The following is a 12,873-nucleotide window of genomic DNA, read 5'->3' as shown; positions in this document are numbered from 1 at the left end:
ACGTGCGCTGTCCTACTGATCTGCGCAGGGATGGGACCGTTGGGTGAGAACTAAACTTCAAGCTCGTGTTGTGTAGGCACCGATTGTGTATCACGTTTCATGCTCAACAATAAAGTCTTGCCAGAATAAACGATTGAACGTATTTGCATTGCCTGTTCACGGTTCCTGGTCGTCGATCGCTTCCAGCCTCGTCTGCACCATGGCCGGATCACCTCGTCCCTGCTCATCCGTCCATGACCTCAAAACCTCTTCGCGCATAACCCTTCTGGGAGCTCTCTTTCCTGTGTAAAGTTCAAACTGCGCAAAGCCTTGCTCGGGCAGGAGGTCTAGTCCGTCCATGCATACCCATGCACCCGAGGTTTCTTCGCGAATCTGCTTCATCAAAGGCGTATTGAGTGTTCGATAGGCTAATTCGATCACCACACCTCCTGAAGGGCTGTGCAGCCACTGCTTCGGGAGTGTGAAGCTGGGTGCAGGTGCCTCTCCGACAGGGTGTGTGGGTATGCAGGACAGGATGATGGTGGGAGGGCGCAGGTCCGTTGGCCATTCCTCATCAAGAGACCGTAGGATGCGGAACGTTGGTCGCGCGTCGCGATGACTTGTAGGGAGGAGGCCCGTACTTGACGCCGAAGAAACAAGACGCTCGTAGTGAGCCACAAGCTTTTCCGCATTTGCATGGGAGCGGTTGTAGATGATGATGTTCTTCACCCCAATCTGAAGCATGGCGTATACAGCGGCGCGAGCCATGCCTCCAGCGCCGATAACGAGCCCGCACGTTGTCGGTCTCACAGCGTTTGCGGGCGACAAACCTCTGCGAATGCAAGATCGAATGCCTATCCAATCTGTGTTGTCTCCGTACAAAGCTTTGATTGGTCCAGACTGGTTGCGTTCCATGAACAATTCCAGGTCTCCTGGGATGCTTCCATCCTTGTTGAGGTGTCGCACAGGAATCAACGTATTTACCGCGCCTATCGCCCGTGCGTGCCGACTCATCGAATGCACCAGCGATATGACCTCTAACTTGAATGGCTGGCTTACAGCTGTGCCTCCAAAGCTGACATCTTGGACCAGCTCTTGTAGCGTATTCAAGGTGGATGTTTGGAGCCTCTGAAAATGGTGAGGCATGCCGCATGCCTTGTAAGCAGCGTTGTGCATAGCCGGCGAAAGACTGTAGCCGGCGCTGGCCCCCATAATGTAGAACTTCATGGGGTCATAGGTAAAGGAGGCGTACAGGATGTGAGTTGCTTCCCGGACTGAGAGCCATGAAGTCTCTGGATTTCGCTGGACTCGTTCAGTGAAAGACGGACTGTCCCGCACAGACTCTGGGATTACACTGGTCAATACCTGGTTGAAACATGCTGAGCGGCGACCTGCTCGCCCAGTATTGAAACATATCAGTGGAATCCTGTCCTTCTTGTCGTAAATCTTATTTCGGAAGCTCTGGACTGACTGGTTGTCGTCCATATAGTTAGCAGGTCGGGTGAATCGCACAGCGGTGCATCCCAACCGCATTGCTCTTTCGTAATTGTCGACCCAGAATGCATCATACCAATCGGTCGAAGCATGGAGATGACCAATAATTTTTGTTGACCCTCTTGTCTCGATGACATTCAGTACAGTCTCCTCATCCAGACGTAGATCGACGGTGGCGAACTCTGGCCCTAGGCGCAAGCCGTGTTGGACATGCTCAATATATGAAGTTCGTTGTGGTCCCTCTGCGGGCGTTACATGATATATGATCGGAACAACTGTGCTTCTTCGGACTCTAGATACGGCGCGACTGATCATAGTCGCCCGCGAAGGGTTGTCAAAATGGTAAAGATCTACGTCTTCGGGCTCGACAACTATCTCGAATGCGTCGGATCCAAATTCCAAATTTTCAATGTCGACATCTTCTGAGCAAAGGTCTGTCAGGGGAACTTGCACCGCGCAAGTGTACTTCCTCAATTCCACTGGCACTCCAGAAAGCGGAAAACCAGCTCGTTCCGCAGCAGATGGAAGGCGTAGTCCTTGCTCCAGCGGCTCATCTTCGCTTTGTGTCGGTACAATTAACGAGAGGAACTTCAGAAAGGTTCGCTCGGCTCGTTTTAGGGTGAGGAATGCGGGCACGGAAGGCTGATTCGCGGGCGCTACTGAAAATGCCGCTTTCGTTTCAGAAATGTTGTAGAACTCGTAGTTCGAGCACCGACGGAACATTGGGGCGCTGAAGGCTACGATGTCCTTGAGCTTGGCGAACTCAAGCACTTCGAGATAGTCGTGTACGCTTTTTATGTCTCTTAGCACATGTATGACAGGATGCGACCTGGAGAAATCTTGAAGCAGGATCTGCCCACTGCGCTCCAATGAACTTCCGTTGCAGACGATGATTGCGCCTTTCGCGTGCGATTGCAGTATGTTGCGCAGGAGCTCCTCTTGCCGAAGGTTGTGGTTCGAAGCTCCGAACTGCTTGCGATACTTGGAAGTGGAAAATCCCGTGGCTTCTTGGAAGACGTTCTCCACATCTACTACGCGGCGTCGACATGCTATCGAAGCCATGATGGCCAAGGTAGACTTCCCAGTCCCCCGAATTCCTATCAATACTATGGACGCATTCGGGTCGAATTTTCGTCGGGACTCCACAGGAGGGATTGGCGTAGGTGTGGTTCGCGGTGTCGACCGCGCACTTGACTGCATCGAATCTGCGTGCTTGTTAGGAAAAACGGCCCCGGGATGCATCGAACCATGCACATTCAAGATATGCACAATGTTTCGATAGAATTCTGTCGCTTACAAGTTTCTTCAACACCGGCTACGCGCGGCCGTTCAAATCCATGAGAGCTGGGTGATCTTGCTGGAGAAGCCCAGTCGCTGCTCCGGGCCGTGTCACCGACCATTGCGGAGAACGTTCGCTTCGTACCGACTGCGACGGAGGCCATGGCTACCGGGCCTCGCAGACTTCAGAAGCATCTATGGGGCGCGCTGGGGTTCTGGAGTATGCACAAGAGGACAAGCAGGTAGACGGGAAGGACTGCTGCTGTCGCGGTGCGATCCTCCAGCTGTGGGGTAATGGGAGACAGGCGACGCTTGAGCAGTATGGCGGGCCCTGGTGCGATCCAATAGAAGGCTAGACAAGACGCGAGACACGGAGACGGGCGGTCTTGACTCTTGGGAAACGCTGGGAGGCTTCGTGAATGCGCGACTTCCTGGCGGGCCGCAGGCGGCGGTCGCTCTGCCCGGAAGAGTGTTTATCCTCGGCCTGGGGCCCCGCAGCAAAACGCGAAGTATGCCCGAGCTCGTCTCCACCTTCGGACGCGCCTTTCAGCATCGCGACATTACGCATTGCATGGCTTTTGCTGTTGGCTATCAATTGAAGCTGAGTGGCGGAACTCATCACGGTTATACCCCCTCCCAAAGGACTCCAGCCTGCGATGAGATGTTAACATCGAAGGCAGCTTAGATGGACTACGCGTTGCGCTTTCAGAATCCGTGATCGACTGATGAGACTGCGAGCTTCCGGACCGCGCAACAGAGGCTGCCGGCCTCCAGGCCTCCCCTCGAGCATTTCCCATAATCACCCATGCCGACTCAAGGCCAAAACAAACGCCCTACCACCGACGAGCGACCTGCAAAACGATCTCGAGTCTCACGTGCTTGCGATCAATGTCGAACAGCTCGGGAAAAGTGCGATGGCACTCAGCCGTCCTGTTTGACGTGCTCCGCCTCTAGTAGGGCGTGCACATACACGGCCCCACCCAAGAAAAGAGGCATTCAGCCAGGTCAGCACGTATCTCGCCTACGCTGGCAATTTTGAAGCTCACGCGCCCGTAGGGTATATCCGAACCCTGGAACTAGCTTTGACGTGGCTATTCCAGAACACAGATTGCGAAGCTGTGCTCAACAAAAAGCTTGTGCAAGAAGGGACCTCTTCAATCTTCTTAGGTCGCGATACGAAAGAATCAAATAGACTACATAAGAGCTGGAGGAAAAGCAAGTTTTGCAAAGACGTAGACAAGCTACTGTCTGGGGAGCAAATCGTTCCTGGCGATGACCCATCTCCCCAAAGTGACGAGGAAGATAGCGAGCCCGAAGGAGAGCAGCCCGGGCTACAAGATCAACTTTCTGTCCTGCCACCTGATGACGAGATTTCACCTAGCGCACACTTCGCCTCTCCTCAAATACCGCTTCCTATCCAGCAAAGCATTCTATACCCACACAAGGCTGCTGAGGTTCCAACTTTATTCCACCAGCAACTGGTAAGCGCAACGCCTCTGCCAGGCAGTACATGGCGGTTGTTGGAAGTCTATTTCGCTTACACACAATCATGGCTCCCGATTTGTGAAAAACACGACATGTTACGGGTTTCCTACTCTTATCCAGAAGCTGGCCTAGTGCTTTCAGACAGCAATCTTTCCGACCATGGTGATCATGCAGAGTTGTGGAGCGTCCTGGCTGTAGCAGCCCATCAAGAGAGAATATCAACCCAGGAGCAAGAGCGCGACATAATTCAAGACCCCGCGAGGCTGTATAGTGTGGCACGAAGCTTGATCCCGACGGAGTCTGGCTCATTTGCCGTCGGTCATGTTAGAGCTCTCCTGAATCTTGCGGTGGTGAGCCTCGCCTCAGGAAACACAGAGGTGGCTTGGCTGTTGGTGGGCTCCGCTTCAAGGATCCTCACCGTGATCGAAAGGTCATCACAGACACTCCCCACTCGATGGAAGCACCTTCTGGCCGGTTGCTTCATGCTGGACAGCTTCCTCTCGCTGAAATTGCAACGGCGTCCGTACCTCCTCAAATCTGATGCCATCAGATCAGGGCCTATCGAAGAGGATGGAATTGAAGAATGGCAGCCTTGGAACCCTCCGCTCAACAGCTCTTCTAGCCTCTTCTCAAGAACGCCTGCTCTGGGTCTTAGTAGCTTCAACAAGCTCACGGATATCGTGGAAGTACTCAATATGTGCTGCCTCGAAGGGACTACAGGCCCACAACATTCCCCTCAGAATATTTTGCACCAGCTTGAATCATGGAAGGCTTCATTGTCGACAAAATTTAGCTACATCGGCGACGAATTGAAAGCCACGCCTCTGAACCCTCCGGCGATATTGCTCCAGCTTACCTATCTTTCCTGCGTGGCATCGCTACTCACATCTCCCACCCACATCCAACGCATGTCGGAGATACTCACACAATACGTGGCTCAGCTTGGAATCGCGGCCGTGCCGCCCATCATCCTTTGTCTGCTTGCGCACGTACAGACGAATGGGATGTTCAGTACGCTGGATCCAAGGCTAAAGTCATCTGTTCGTAGACACGAGGCCGATATCATACGAGCGTGGTCCACCACACAGATCCAAAGATCGGCGCCTACACCTATCGTTGCTGCGCAAAATAGATCTACTTACCAAATACCCACCCCGGAATCAATCCAAGTGCCCTTCAACTCAGCATACCCCCAGCTGGAAAATTCGTCACGTAGCGGTCGGCATAGAGGAAGCGCGTCTCTTCTCGATGATCTACTTCCGGACATGAATCCTACTATCCCAACAAGCCATCGTCCAGCTCCACAACAAGATTTCAGGGTGCCGTCAGCTGACGAAGATCCTCGGCGGCCATCATTACGCCATCGCAATTCGGCAGCATCAAGAGATCTAGAGACATTCTTCGATGAGCTAGCCTCATTGGACGGTGCTGAGATGGTGGATAACCAGCCACAGTTCATGCAAAATCTGGGTTTCGCGCCCGATGCAAACATGGCTGATTTTCTCGCTCTCGAACTCGGACAGTATATCCCAGCGAATTCGAGCACATTCATGCCGCAAAGTAACGACCCGGCACACCTGGACCCAGTATTCTTTGATGGAACTTGACAGAATTCTCTTCGCCGATGCCTTGATGGACAGAGGCTGTATCTATCAGCATGCGGGTCGCGGCCTAGAGAGCATCCTTTGACAGCCGATCAAACTAAGCAATATCCGTTCGAAAACACGGATAATCTTGGACTGATATCAAGTGGTCTATGACCTGATCGGTATTTCTACCGGACATCCATCGGCGATGGACTTCTTGACAGCTTCACACACCATGACCGCTCGAAGGCCATCGATACCCGAACAGCTTGGTGCCTCCTCGCCCTTAATTACAGCAACGAAATGTTCCACCTGTAGCTCGAAAGGGATCTTCATATCTGGCACATCAACGTGCTCACATGCAAGCGGTCCAGTCCAGCTTCTTTGCCCTGCATAAGTCCATTTCATCATATCGGGAAAGCTCAAGCTACTCTCCGAACCGAATATCCTGTATGCATCTCGACCCTCTGTCGGGATCGTGGGGTTCTCGCCTGTCCCACACTCAAAATTGTGCGGCGACACTACAGCATCTGACAAGAGAAATGTGCCAACTATGCCATTGGCAAATCTAAGAATGATGGCAGCTCCTTCTTCCGCAGGATGACCTCTTTGGGACATGGTCTTCTCGGCAGAGACCCGAACAATTGGCCCGAACCAATAGTGCAGGATATCTACGTCGTGAACAAGATTGATCAAGACTGGGCCCGCGGATTCTGCACGATGCCACTCCATGGGTGGCTCAAAGTACTCCGGCGGCTTATATATAGTCCATAGTCCGCTGACGGCAACGATCTTGCCCAGCGATGGAAGTGCATTTTTCGCCGCCACAACATATCGGTTGAACCTGCGGTGATGGCCAATCAAGAGGTGACGTCCGCTAGCTTCCGCGCAGTCGATCTGAGTACAATTAGGATTACATCTTGAAGGCGGAAGGCTCCATACAAGTTCCTGACCACTTTCACTGTCGGCAGATATCGGCTTTTCACACAAGACGTGCACACCGTCTTTAAGCAATTCTTTCGATAACGCGACGTGGGTGTTGTTTGGTGTGCATACTATGGCTCCGTCAGGCTGTGTTGAGGCCAGCATGCCCTGAATAGACGCGTAGTAAGCACAGCCGAACTTTCCTGCGATGGCTTTGGCCGCTGGGTTGGGATCCACGATGCAGAGGAGTTCAGCATTCGCATCGCGAAGCACAGCTTCGGCATGGCGTGGACCTATCAATCCTGTGCCAACAATGGCAAGTTTGACTGGCTGTCGAAATGCAGCAGACATTTTTTGGGACAGGGAAGACGAGTTTTCGAATAGTTTGTAGCGCTGTTCGATTCCATGCTAAAACTTTTAAATCTAACGCTTACTTCGTATTTCCTCCAGATCGGCTTAGATGCTCTGGAGCAGAGAGGGAATGCCAAGACCGGATAATGCGAAACGTACCGCGCGTGCGATTTTTAAGCTTATCCTTGTGCGCACGCATGCAGTGTGGAGTGAACGGCTAGGAAACAAGCGGTATTCCAAGGCTCTTATCCACGTTGACTTTCCTCCATCGTGCATGTTGAGCATTCTTCCGGGACTGCAGTCGGTACAGTGCGATTTTTCCATGACTCGTGTGCGATTTGCGCGTTCGTTGTCAGGTGGGAGGCGAGGGATAAAGACTATTCCGATACTACGTCATGGTGCTAGCTTCTTTAGGTAACAGCTTATGGCTCTGGCGATGAGAGAGCAGCAACAGTATTCTTCCAGTATCAGCAGAGGACCCACACACAATCCTTTACAGTGGGATTATCAAGATGTATACGGATGTTGATTCCCTGGAATTCTCAGCTCATTGTTCATTCGCCTAACTTCATGTCATTCAACCGACTTCAACATAGACTTCCAGATACCTGGATTGCCTTCTGAATAAGACCATATTCTGCCACCACACTCCACTTACAAGTAGTAAAGGACAACCACGCTCAGCAAAGATGGTTTGCCGCCCAGGAATATCTTCGATGTCCCTTGGCCGGTGCTATGCCGGCCACTCCATGGAGCACAAGCTCTCCATGGCCGCAAAACACGGCCTCCAAGGCATTGAGCTTTTCTACGAAGACCTCGCGGACCTCGCAGAACCCCCTACGCCCTCAAATCTGCTCTCAGCCGCCGCCTATGTCCGCTCGTTATGCACATCCCTGGGTCTCGGCATCATATGCCTGCAGCCTTTCATGCACTACGAAGGCCTGCTCGACCGGTCAAAACACGCAAAGCGCATCGAAGAGATACACCTCTGGATCCAACTCGCTAAAGTCCTCGATACAGACCTGATACAAGTCCCATCAACCTTCCTTGCAGCCGAAGAAATCTCAGACGACGTCAAACTCATCCTATCGGACCTGCGCGAACTTGCAGATATCGGCCTCCAGCACTCTCCGCCCATCAGATTCGCCTACGAGAGTCTCTGCTGGGGCACGTACGTCGATAAGTGGGAGCTATGCTGGGACATCGTGACGCGCGTCGACCGTCCCAACTTCGGCATCTGCCTGGACAGCTTCAACATTCTGGGTCGCATATATGCGGATCCCACGTCCCCAACAGGATGCAACGCTGGCGCTGAGGAAGAGGTGCAGGCCTCGATAAGAAGGCTTGTCCAGCAGATTGGTCCGCACAAGGAGAAGATCTTCTTCTTTCAGGTTGTCGACGCGGAGCGCCTTGAAAAGCCGTTGCTACCGGGCCATGCATTCTACAATGCTGCGCAGCCCGCGCGCATGTCGTGGAGTAGGAACTGTAGGCTCTTCTACGGTGAGACTGCGCACGGCGCGTATCTGCCGGTCAGGGATGTGGCGCATGCCATCATCAAGGAGATTGGATTCGAGGGCTGGGTGAGCATGGAGCTGTTCAATCGGGCGATGGAGCGGAAAGACGAGGGTGTTGTGGAGGAGCTGGCGAGTAGGGCGGGAGAGAGTTGGAGGAGGATGGTTGTGGACTTGGGGATGGAGGCTGAGGCTGAAGAAGTGAGAAAGAAGAGTATCGTGCGGACGGACAGTGGGACCGATATCGTAGAGAGGGAGGCTGGGCTTGCGAGGTTGTAGGTTTTGCGCACACCGTTCCTTTGCATTTCTGGCGTTAAGTATGCTCTATACGTGGCATATGATATCCCTTAGACTACAGTCTCTTAGTTGCCATCACTACTTTTTATTCAGTATCTTGTGCATTACCTGAGGAAGCTTATTCAAGAAGAAATGCCTGTACCGAGGTTTGGACTTTCGGCGGTTCCGTACACGGCTGATGAACAACACCTGGGCACTACAGACAACTGGCTAAAAGTACTCATCTGCAGGTTCGATTGCTACCGTTTATGATGACTATTGGTAAGCTCAAGGATCATGTTGGTGCCCAGGTGGCGCAGCAGATCTAGTGCTTACGACACTAGTACCATCAAGCTCGCTCAGATGCAATCTCCTCCTGTCTGTGGAGCATCGTGCGACGCCACGTGGAAACGGAGATTTCTGTAGTAAGATCCCTTCCTAACTATTACTGCTTAGGAAAATGCAAGACTAGCAACCTTGCCGTACATCGACGGTCAGTAAAAGCGCTGAGGTAAGGAATCCTGACCGCCCCTAAGTCGACCTCTTTACCATCTCACCCCCCTCCGTGGCCACGGCGATGATATAATTGAGACAAAAAAGCGACGACAAAAACATGTCGTTCGAAACTCTTAGTCCACCAAGGGCGCAGGCACTCGCGCTTGTTGTCCTTGCACTGGTCCTCATCAAAACATCACAAGTCCTACTGAGAGCTCACCGACGCCGCCAATTCGCGCGTCAGCATGGCTGCGAGCCCGTCACCGCGCAGTACCCTCACAAATTCCCATACCTCGGCATGGATAGAATCCGCGAGGTTCGGCAGGCAAGGAAAGAACACCGGATGATTAAGTGGGTCCACCAAAAGTTCCGCGAGGCAGGCCAGTATACGCAGAGCATCAAGATCTTCAACAAGACGATCATTGTGACGTCCGAACCGGCGAACATCAAAGCGGTCTTCGCGACGAACTTCAACGACTTCGACACGGCGGGCCGTCTGGATTTCATCGGGCAGGTGATTGGCAAAGGCATCTTCACGACGGATGGAGAGGAATGGAAGCACTCGCGTGCGATGATCAGACCGAACTTTGTCAGAGCGCAGGTTGCCAACATTGATGCGATTGAGGTGTACCTGCAGGATCTGTTGAAGCTGCTTCCGAGCGATGGAACTTCCGTGGATCTCCAGCCCCTCTTCTTTGCTCTAACGATCGACACCTCAACCGAGTTTCTCTTCGGAGAATCAGTGCACTCATTGCGCGGCGACGAGCCGGGTAAACCGTCTGGTGTAGCGTTCGCGCACGCATACGACACAGCACTGCAGGAATGTGCGATCAGAGCTACACAAAGTCCGTTGGCACGACTCATGGGGCAGTCACAGCAAGATAAGCAGAATTGCAAGACGGTGCATGATTTTGTACAGAGATATATCGGTGAGGCGCTTCGATGGCGACAGACCTGGGACGGGAAAGAGAAGGCGTTGCCGACGGGCCAGTACACCTTCCTGTACGAACTGGTCAAAGAGACGACCGATCCCATAGTACTGAGGGGTGAAGTGTTGAATATGTTGCTTGCGGGACGAGACACCACAGCAAGTCTTCTAGGGAGCATGTTTTTCCAGCTCGCGAAGCGGCCGGATGTTTGGGAACGGCTACGTGCTGAGGCCGCTGAGCTGCACGGCGCGAAACCGACTTTCGAAGAGTTGAAGAATTTGAAGTTGCTGCAGTACTGTATGAAAGAAAGTAAGTTGTTTTTCACCCGACCTTGCTGTGGTTGCTAAGTATGCATTGCAGCACTCCGCGTCAACACCATTGTACCCACGATCGTCAGGAACGCCAACAAAGACACCACACTTCCCTCGGGAGGCGGCAAGGATGGCCAATCCCCGATTTTCGTGTCGGCAGGACAGATGATTTTCTGCCAGATGGCTGTGATGCACTTACGCGAAGACATCTGGGGTCCGGACGCCGGAGTTTGGAATCCTGATCGTTGGGCCACACTGCGTCCTGGTGCTTGGGTAGGAAAACTCTATCCAAAATAGATCATTACACACATGAGCTAACGAGATGCCTCAGGACTACCTTCCCTTCCTTGGTGGTCCGCGTGTTTGCATTGGCCGTAAGTTTTCCAACTCTCTTTGAAGGCCAACAGCTGATCTAAACCTAGAACAATACGCGCTTACCGAAGCGGGATACGTGACGGCGCGGATGGTGCAAACGTTCTCCGGGCTGACGAGTCGAGATGCGGGGCCGTGGCAGGAGAAACTCACGTTGACTTGCGCGTCGAAGGAGACGAATGTTTCGCTTACGCTTGCGTAACACGTATGGGCCGAAGTCAGGCTTGGGTATAATATGATTTATTAGAGCTTTTTATATGCCAGATAAAGGAAGGTGCATTTTCTCTCCCCGGGTTCTGTCGATGTTTCAGTCGATAATATAGCGACTAATTCTCTACACTATTCCACGATAACAACCATGTGTGCTTGATTCCACGACCCTTGCTTACAATACAGGTATTATAACAGCATACTGCACCGAGGCAACTACCTATCACACTCTCTATAAGCTCAGCTTGACACGATCGGCATGAAGCTTACCAAGAAAGCTCGGCACCTGAGCAGGCGTGGGAAAACGTCGGCATACTTCCAGTCTGCGCTTACCATCTCCGAAGAGACGTTGTTTATCTCCTCGGCGACCCATTGTTGGACATCAGGATAGGTTGCCAGAAGCAACGTGCTGAATGCCAACGTATTGGCAGTCGTATCGTGTCCGGCGAAGTTGATAACGAAAAGATTACCTAAGATCTCATCACTGAGAGCCCCTGAGATACAATTGCTCTCAACACCCTTGTTCCACTCATCCAAGGCCCGAATAAATGAAGTCATTAAGCTCCCCGAACCTTTGTCGCCTCGGTTCATGGACGTGTTTTCCTCATCGAGCATCTTTACCATGTGCTTCTTGAAATCCAGAGCTGCGTTTCCTATCCTGCGAAGGGAAGCTGGCAGCCAAGGATAGACAAGATGTCGAGATGGAATCAACATCAGGAGAATCAAGTTTTCCAGCACAATCTGCAGTGCGTCGCGATACGAGTGCACCACACCTTCCCTTATTCCAACGCTGTCGTCTGCCTGTCGAAACGAGAAGGAGCGACGGAACCCGATAGCAGCAAGCACTTTCAAAGACAAGATACGTATATCTTTTGCCACACTCGTAATACCTCCCGAGGATGGTGAACTCCACGCTTCGACCATCTGTTCTGTCTGTTGCAAAGACTCCGACCAAACGACCCCCATTGCAGTCTCATTGAAGGGCGCGGCGAGAGTCTTGCGATGACGAGGCCAATCTGCCGCACTAGCTGTCGAGATGCAAGGCTCATACACCTCTAATAGTTCTGCAAGGCATTAGAACTATGCTCTTTCGAACCACGAGTAAACAACTCACTGTACATCTGCCCTCGGTCAAATAAACTCTCCACGTCTGGAGATAAAGGTTTGTATAGCCTCGGAATCAGAGACATGGACTTGGATATCGCGTGGTGTCACGAGAGCCCATATTGGTCCGTGTTTGAGGTGGGTATTGGCTTTGTCGCTAAAGTGCCATCCGCGATGCAGATAGAAGAGTAAGGGGGAAAGCTGAATTCGAAGGAGGTGGAACAAGCGGGAGAGATGTGGCTCGAGGACTGTGAAGAGGATGTTGAGTGGGTCGATAGGGAGTTTGATGAGTGGGATGCCCATCAGTCGTGCGCGGCGATAGTTGAAATGTAAGGAGACGATGCTCCATGTCGCATAGAACAGCGTCACACTCACAAGCAGCTCAATCAGCATATTTGAAAGGAACACTTGGGTCCGACGGTGAACTGTAATATATACAACAGTCTAAAGATTTGGACACTTAACGGCTAGAGCGTTTTGGGAATCTGTGTCGTTGTGGCTAGACCGTATTGAGAACCTGTGTCGTTTCGACTAGAGCTCTTTAGGACTTGTATTGTTGCGGCGTAGT

At 52.3% G+C, this 12,873-nt stretch overlaps 6 protein-coding genes across 6 annotated transcripts; 3 read left to right on the top strand and 3 right to left on the bottom strand.

Moving 5' to 3' along the window:
* Positions 1 to 156: 156 nt before the first annotated feature.
* CC84DRAFT_1141014 (uncharacterized protein) lies at positions 157 to 3,159 on the bottom strand (the record flags this gene model as incomplete). Its single annotated transcript, XM_018176306.1, has 2 exons — positions 2,771 to 3,159; positions 157 to 2,678 (listed from the first exon to the last, which is right to left on the bottom strand). Exons 1-2 carry the CDS (start codon positions 2,913 to 2,915, stop codon positions 157 to 159), a joined length of 2,667 nt encoding a protein of 888 aa, XP_018038734.1. The 5' UTR covers positions 2,916 to 3,159.
* A 397-nt stretch (positions 3,160 to 3,556) lies between these two features.
* Positions 3,557 to 5,843, top strand: CC84DRAFT_1085540 (uncharacterized protein; the record flags this gene model as incomplete). Its single annotated transcript, XM_018174105.1, has 2 exons — positions 3,557 to 3,755; positions 3,808 to 5,843. The coding sequence occupies 2 exons, from the start codon at positions 3,557 to 3,559 to the stop codon at positions 5,841 to 5,843; spliced, it is 2,235 nt and encodes a 744-aa protein (XP_018038733.1).
* A 73-nt stretch (positions 5,844 to 5,916) lies between these two features.
* Positions 5,917 to 7,441, bottom strand: CC84DRAFT_575803 (putative oxidoreductase). Its single transcript, XM_018186729.1, has 2 exons — positions 6,765 to 7,441; positions 5,917 to 6,719 (listed from the first exon to the last, which is right to left on the bottom strand). The coding sequence occupies exons 1-2, from the start codon at positions 7,095 to 7,097 to the stop codon at positions 5,991 to 5,993; spliced, it is 1,062 nt and encodes a 353-aa protein (XP_018038732.1). The 5' UTR covers positions 7,098 to 7,441; the 3' UTR covers positions 5,917 to 5,990.
* A 117-nt stretch (positions 7,442 to 7,558) lies between these two features.
* CC84DRAFT_1162336 (3-dehydroshikimate dehydratase) lies at positions 7,559 to 9,135 on the top strand. Its single transcript, XM_018177964.1, has 2 exons — positions 7,559 to 8,960; positions 9,014 to 9,135. The coding sequence occupies exon 1, from the start codon at positions 7,814 to 7,816 to the stop codon at positions 8,885 to 8,887; it is 1,074 nt and encodes a 357-aa protein (XP_018038731.1). The 5' UTR covers positions 7,559 to 7,813; the 3' UTR covers positions 8,888 to 8,960; positions 9,014 to 9,135.
* A 141-nt stretch (positions 9,136 to 9,276) lies between these two features.
* Positions 9,277 to 11,283, top strand: CC84DRAFT_1114769 (cytochrome P450 alkane hydroxylase). Its single transcript, XM_018175405.1, has 4 exons — positions 9,277 to 10,617; positions 10,669 to 10,892; positions 10,951 to 10,993; positions 11,042 to 11,283. The coding sequence occupies exons 1-4, from the start codon at positions 9,498 to 9,500 to the stop codon at positions 11,191 to 11,193; spliced, it is 1,539 nt and encodes a 512-aa protein (XP_018038730.1). The 5' UTR covers positions 9,277 to 9,497; the 3' UTR covers positions 11,194 to 11,283.
* Positions 11,284 to 11,325: 42 nt separating this feature from the next.
* CC84DRAFT_1239558 (cytochrome P450) lies at positions 11,326 to 12,792 on the bottom strand. The gene is made up of 2 exons (XM_018183980.1): positions 12,316 to 12,792; positions 11,326 to 12,265 (listed from the first exon to the last, which is right to left on the bottom strand). Exons 1-2 carry the CDS (start codon positions 12,389 to 12,391, stop codon positions 11,442 to 11,444), a joined length of 900 nt encoding a protein of 299 aa, XP_018038729.1. The 5' UTR covers positions 12,392 to 12,792; the 3' UTR covers positions 11,326 to 11,441.
* Positions 12,793 to 12,873: the final 81 nt, after the last annotated feature.

The sequence above is a fragment of the Paraphaeosphaeria sporulosa genome, assembly GCF_001642045.1.
Source record: "Paraphaeosphaeria sporulosa strain AP3s5-JAC2a unplaced genomic scaffold CC84scaffold_3, whole genome shotgun sequence".
Lineage (NCBI taxonomy): Eukaryota > Fungi > Ascomycota > Dothideomycetes > Pleosporales > Didymosphaeriaceae > Paraphaeosphaeria > Paraphaeosphaeria sporulosa.
This window is presented reverse-complemented; position numbering and strand designations above follow the sequence as displayed.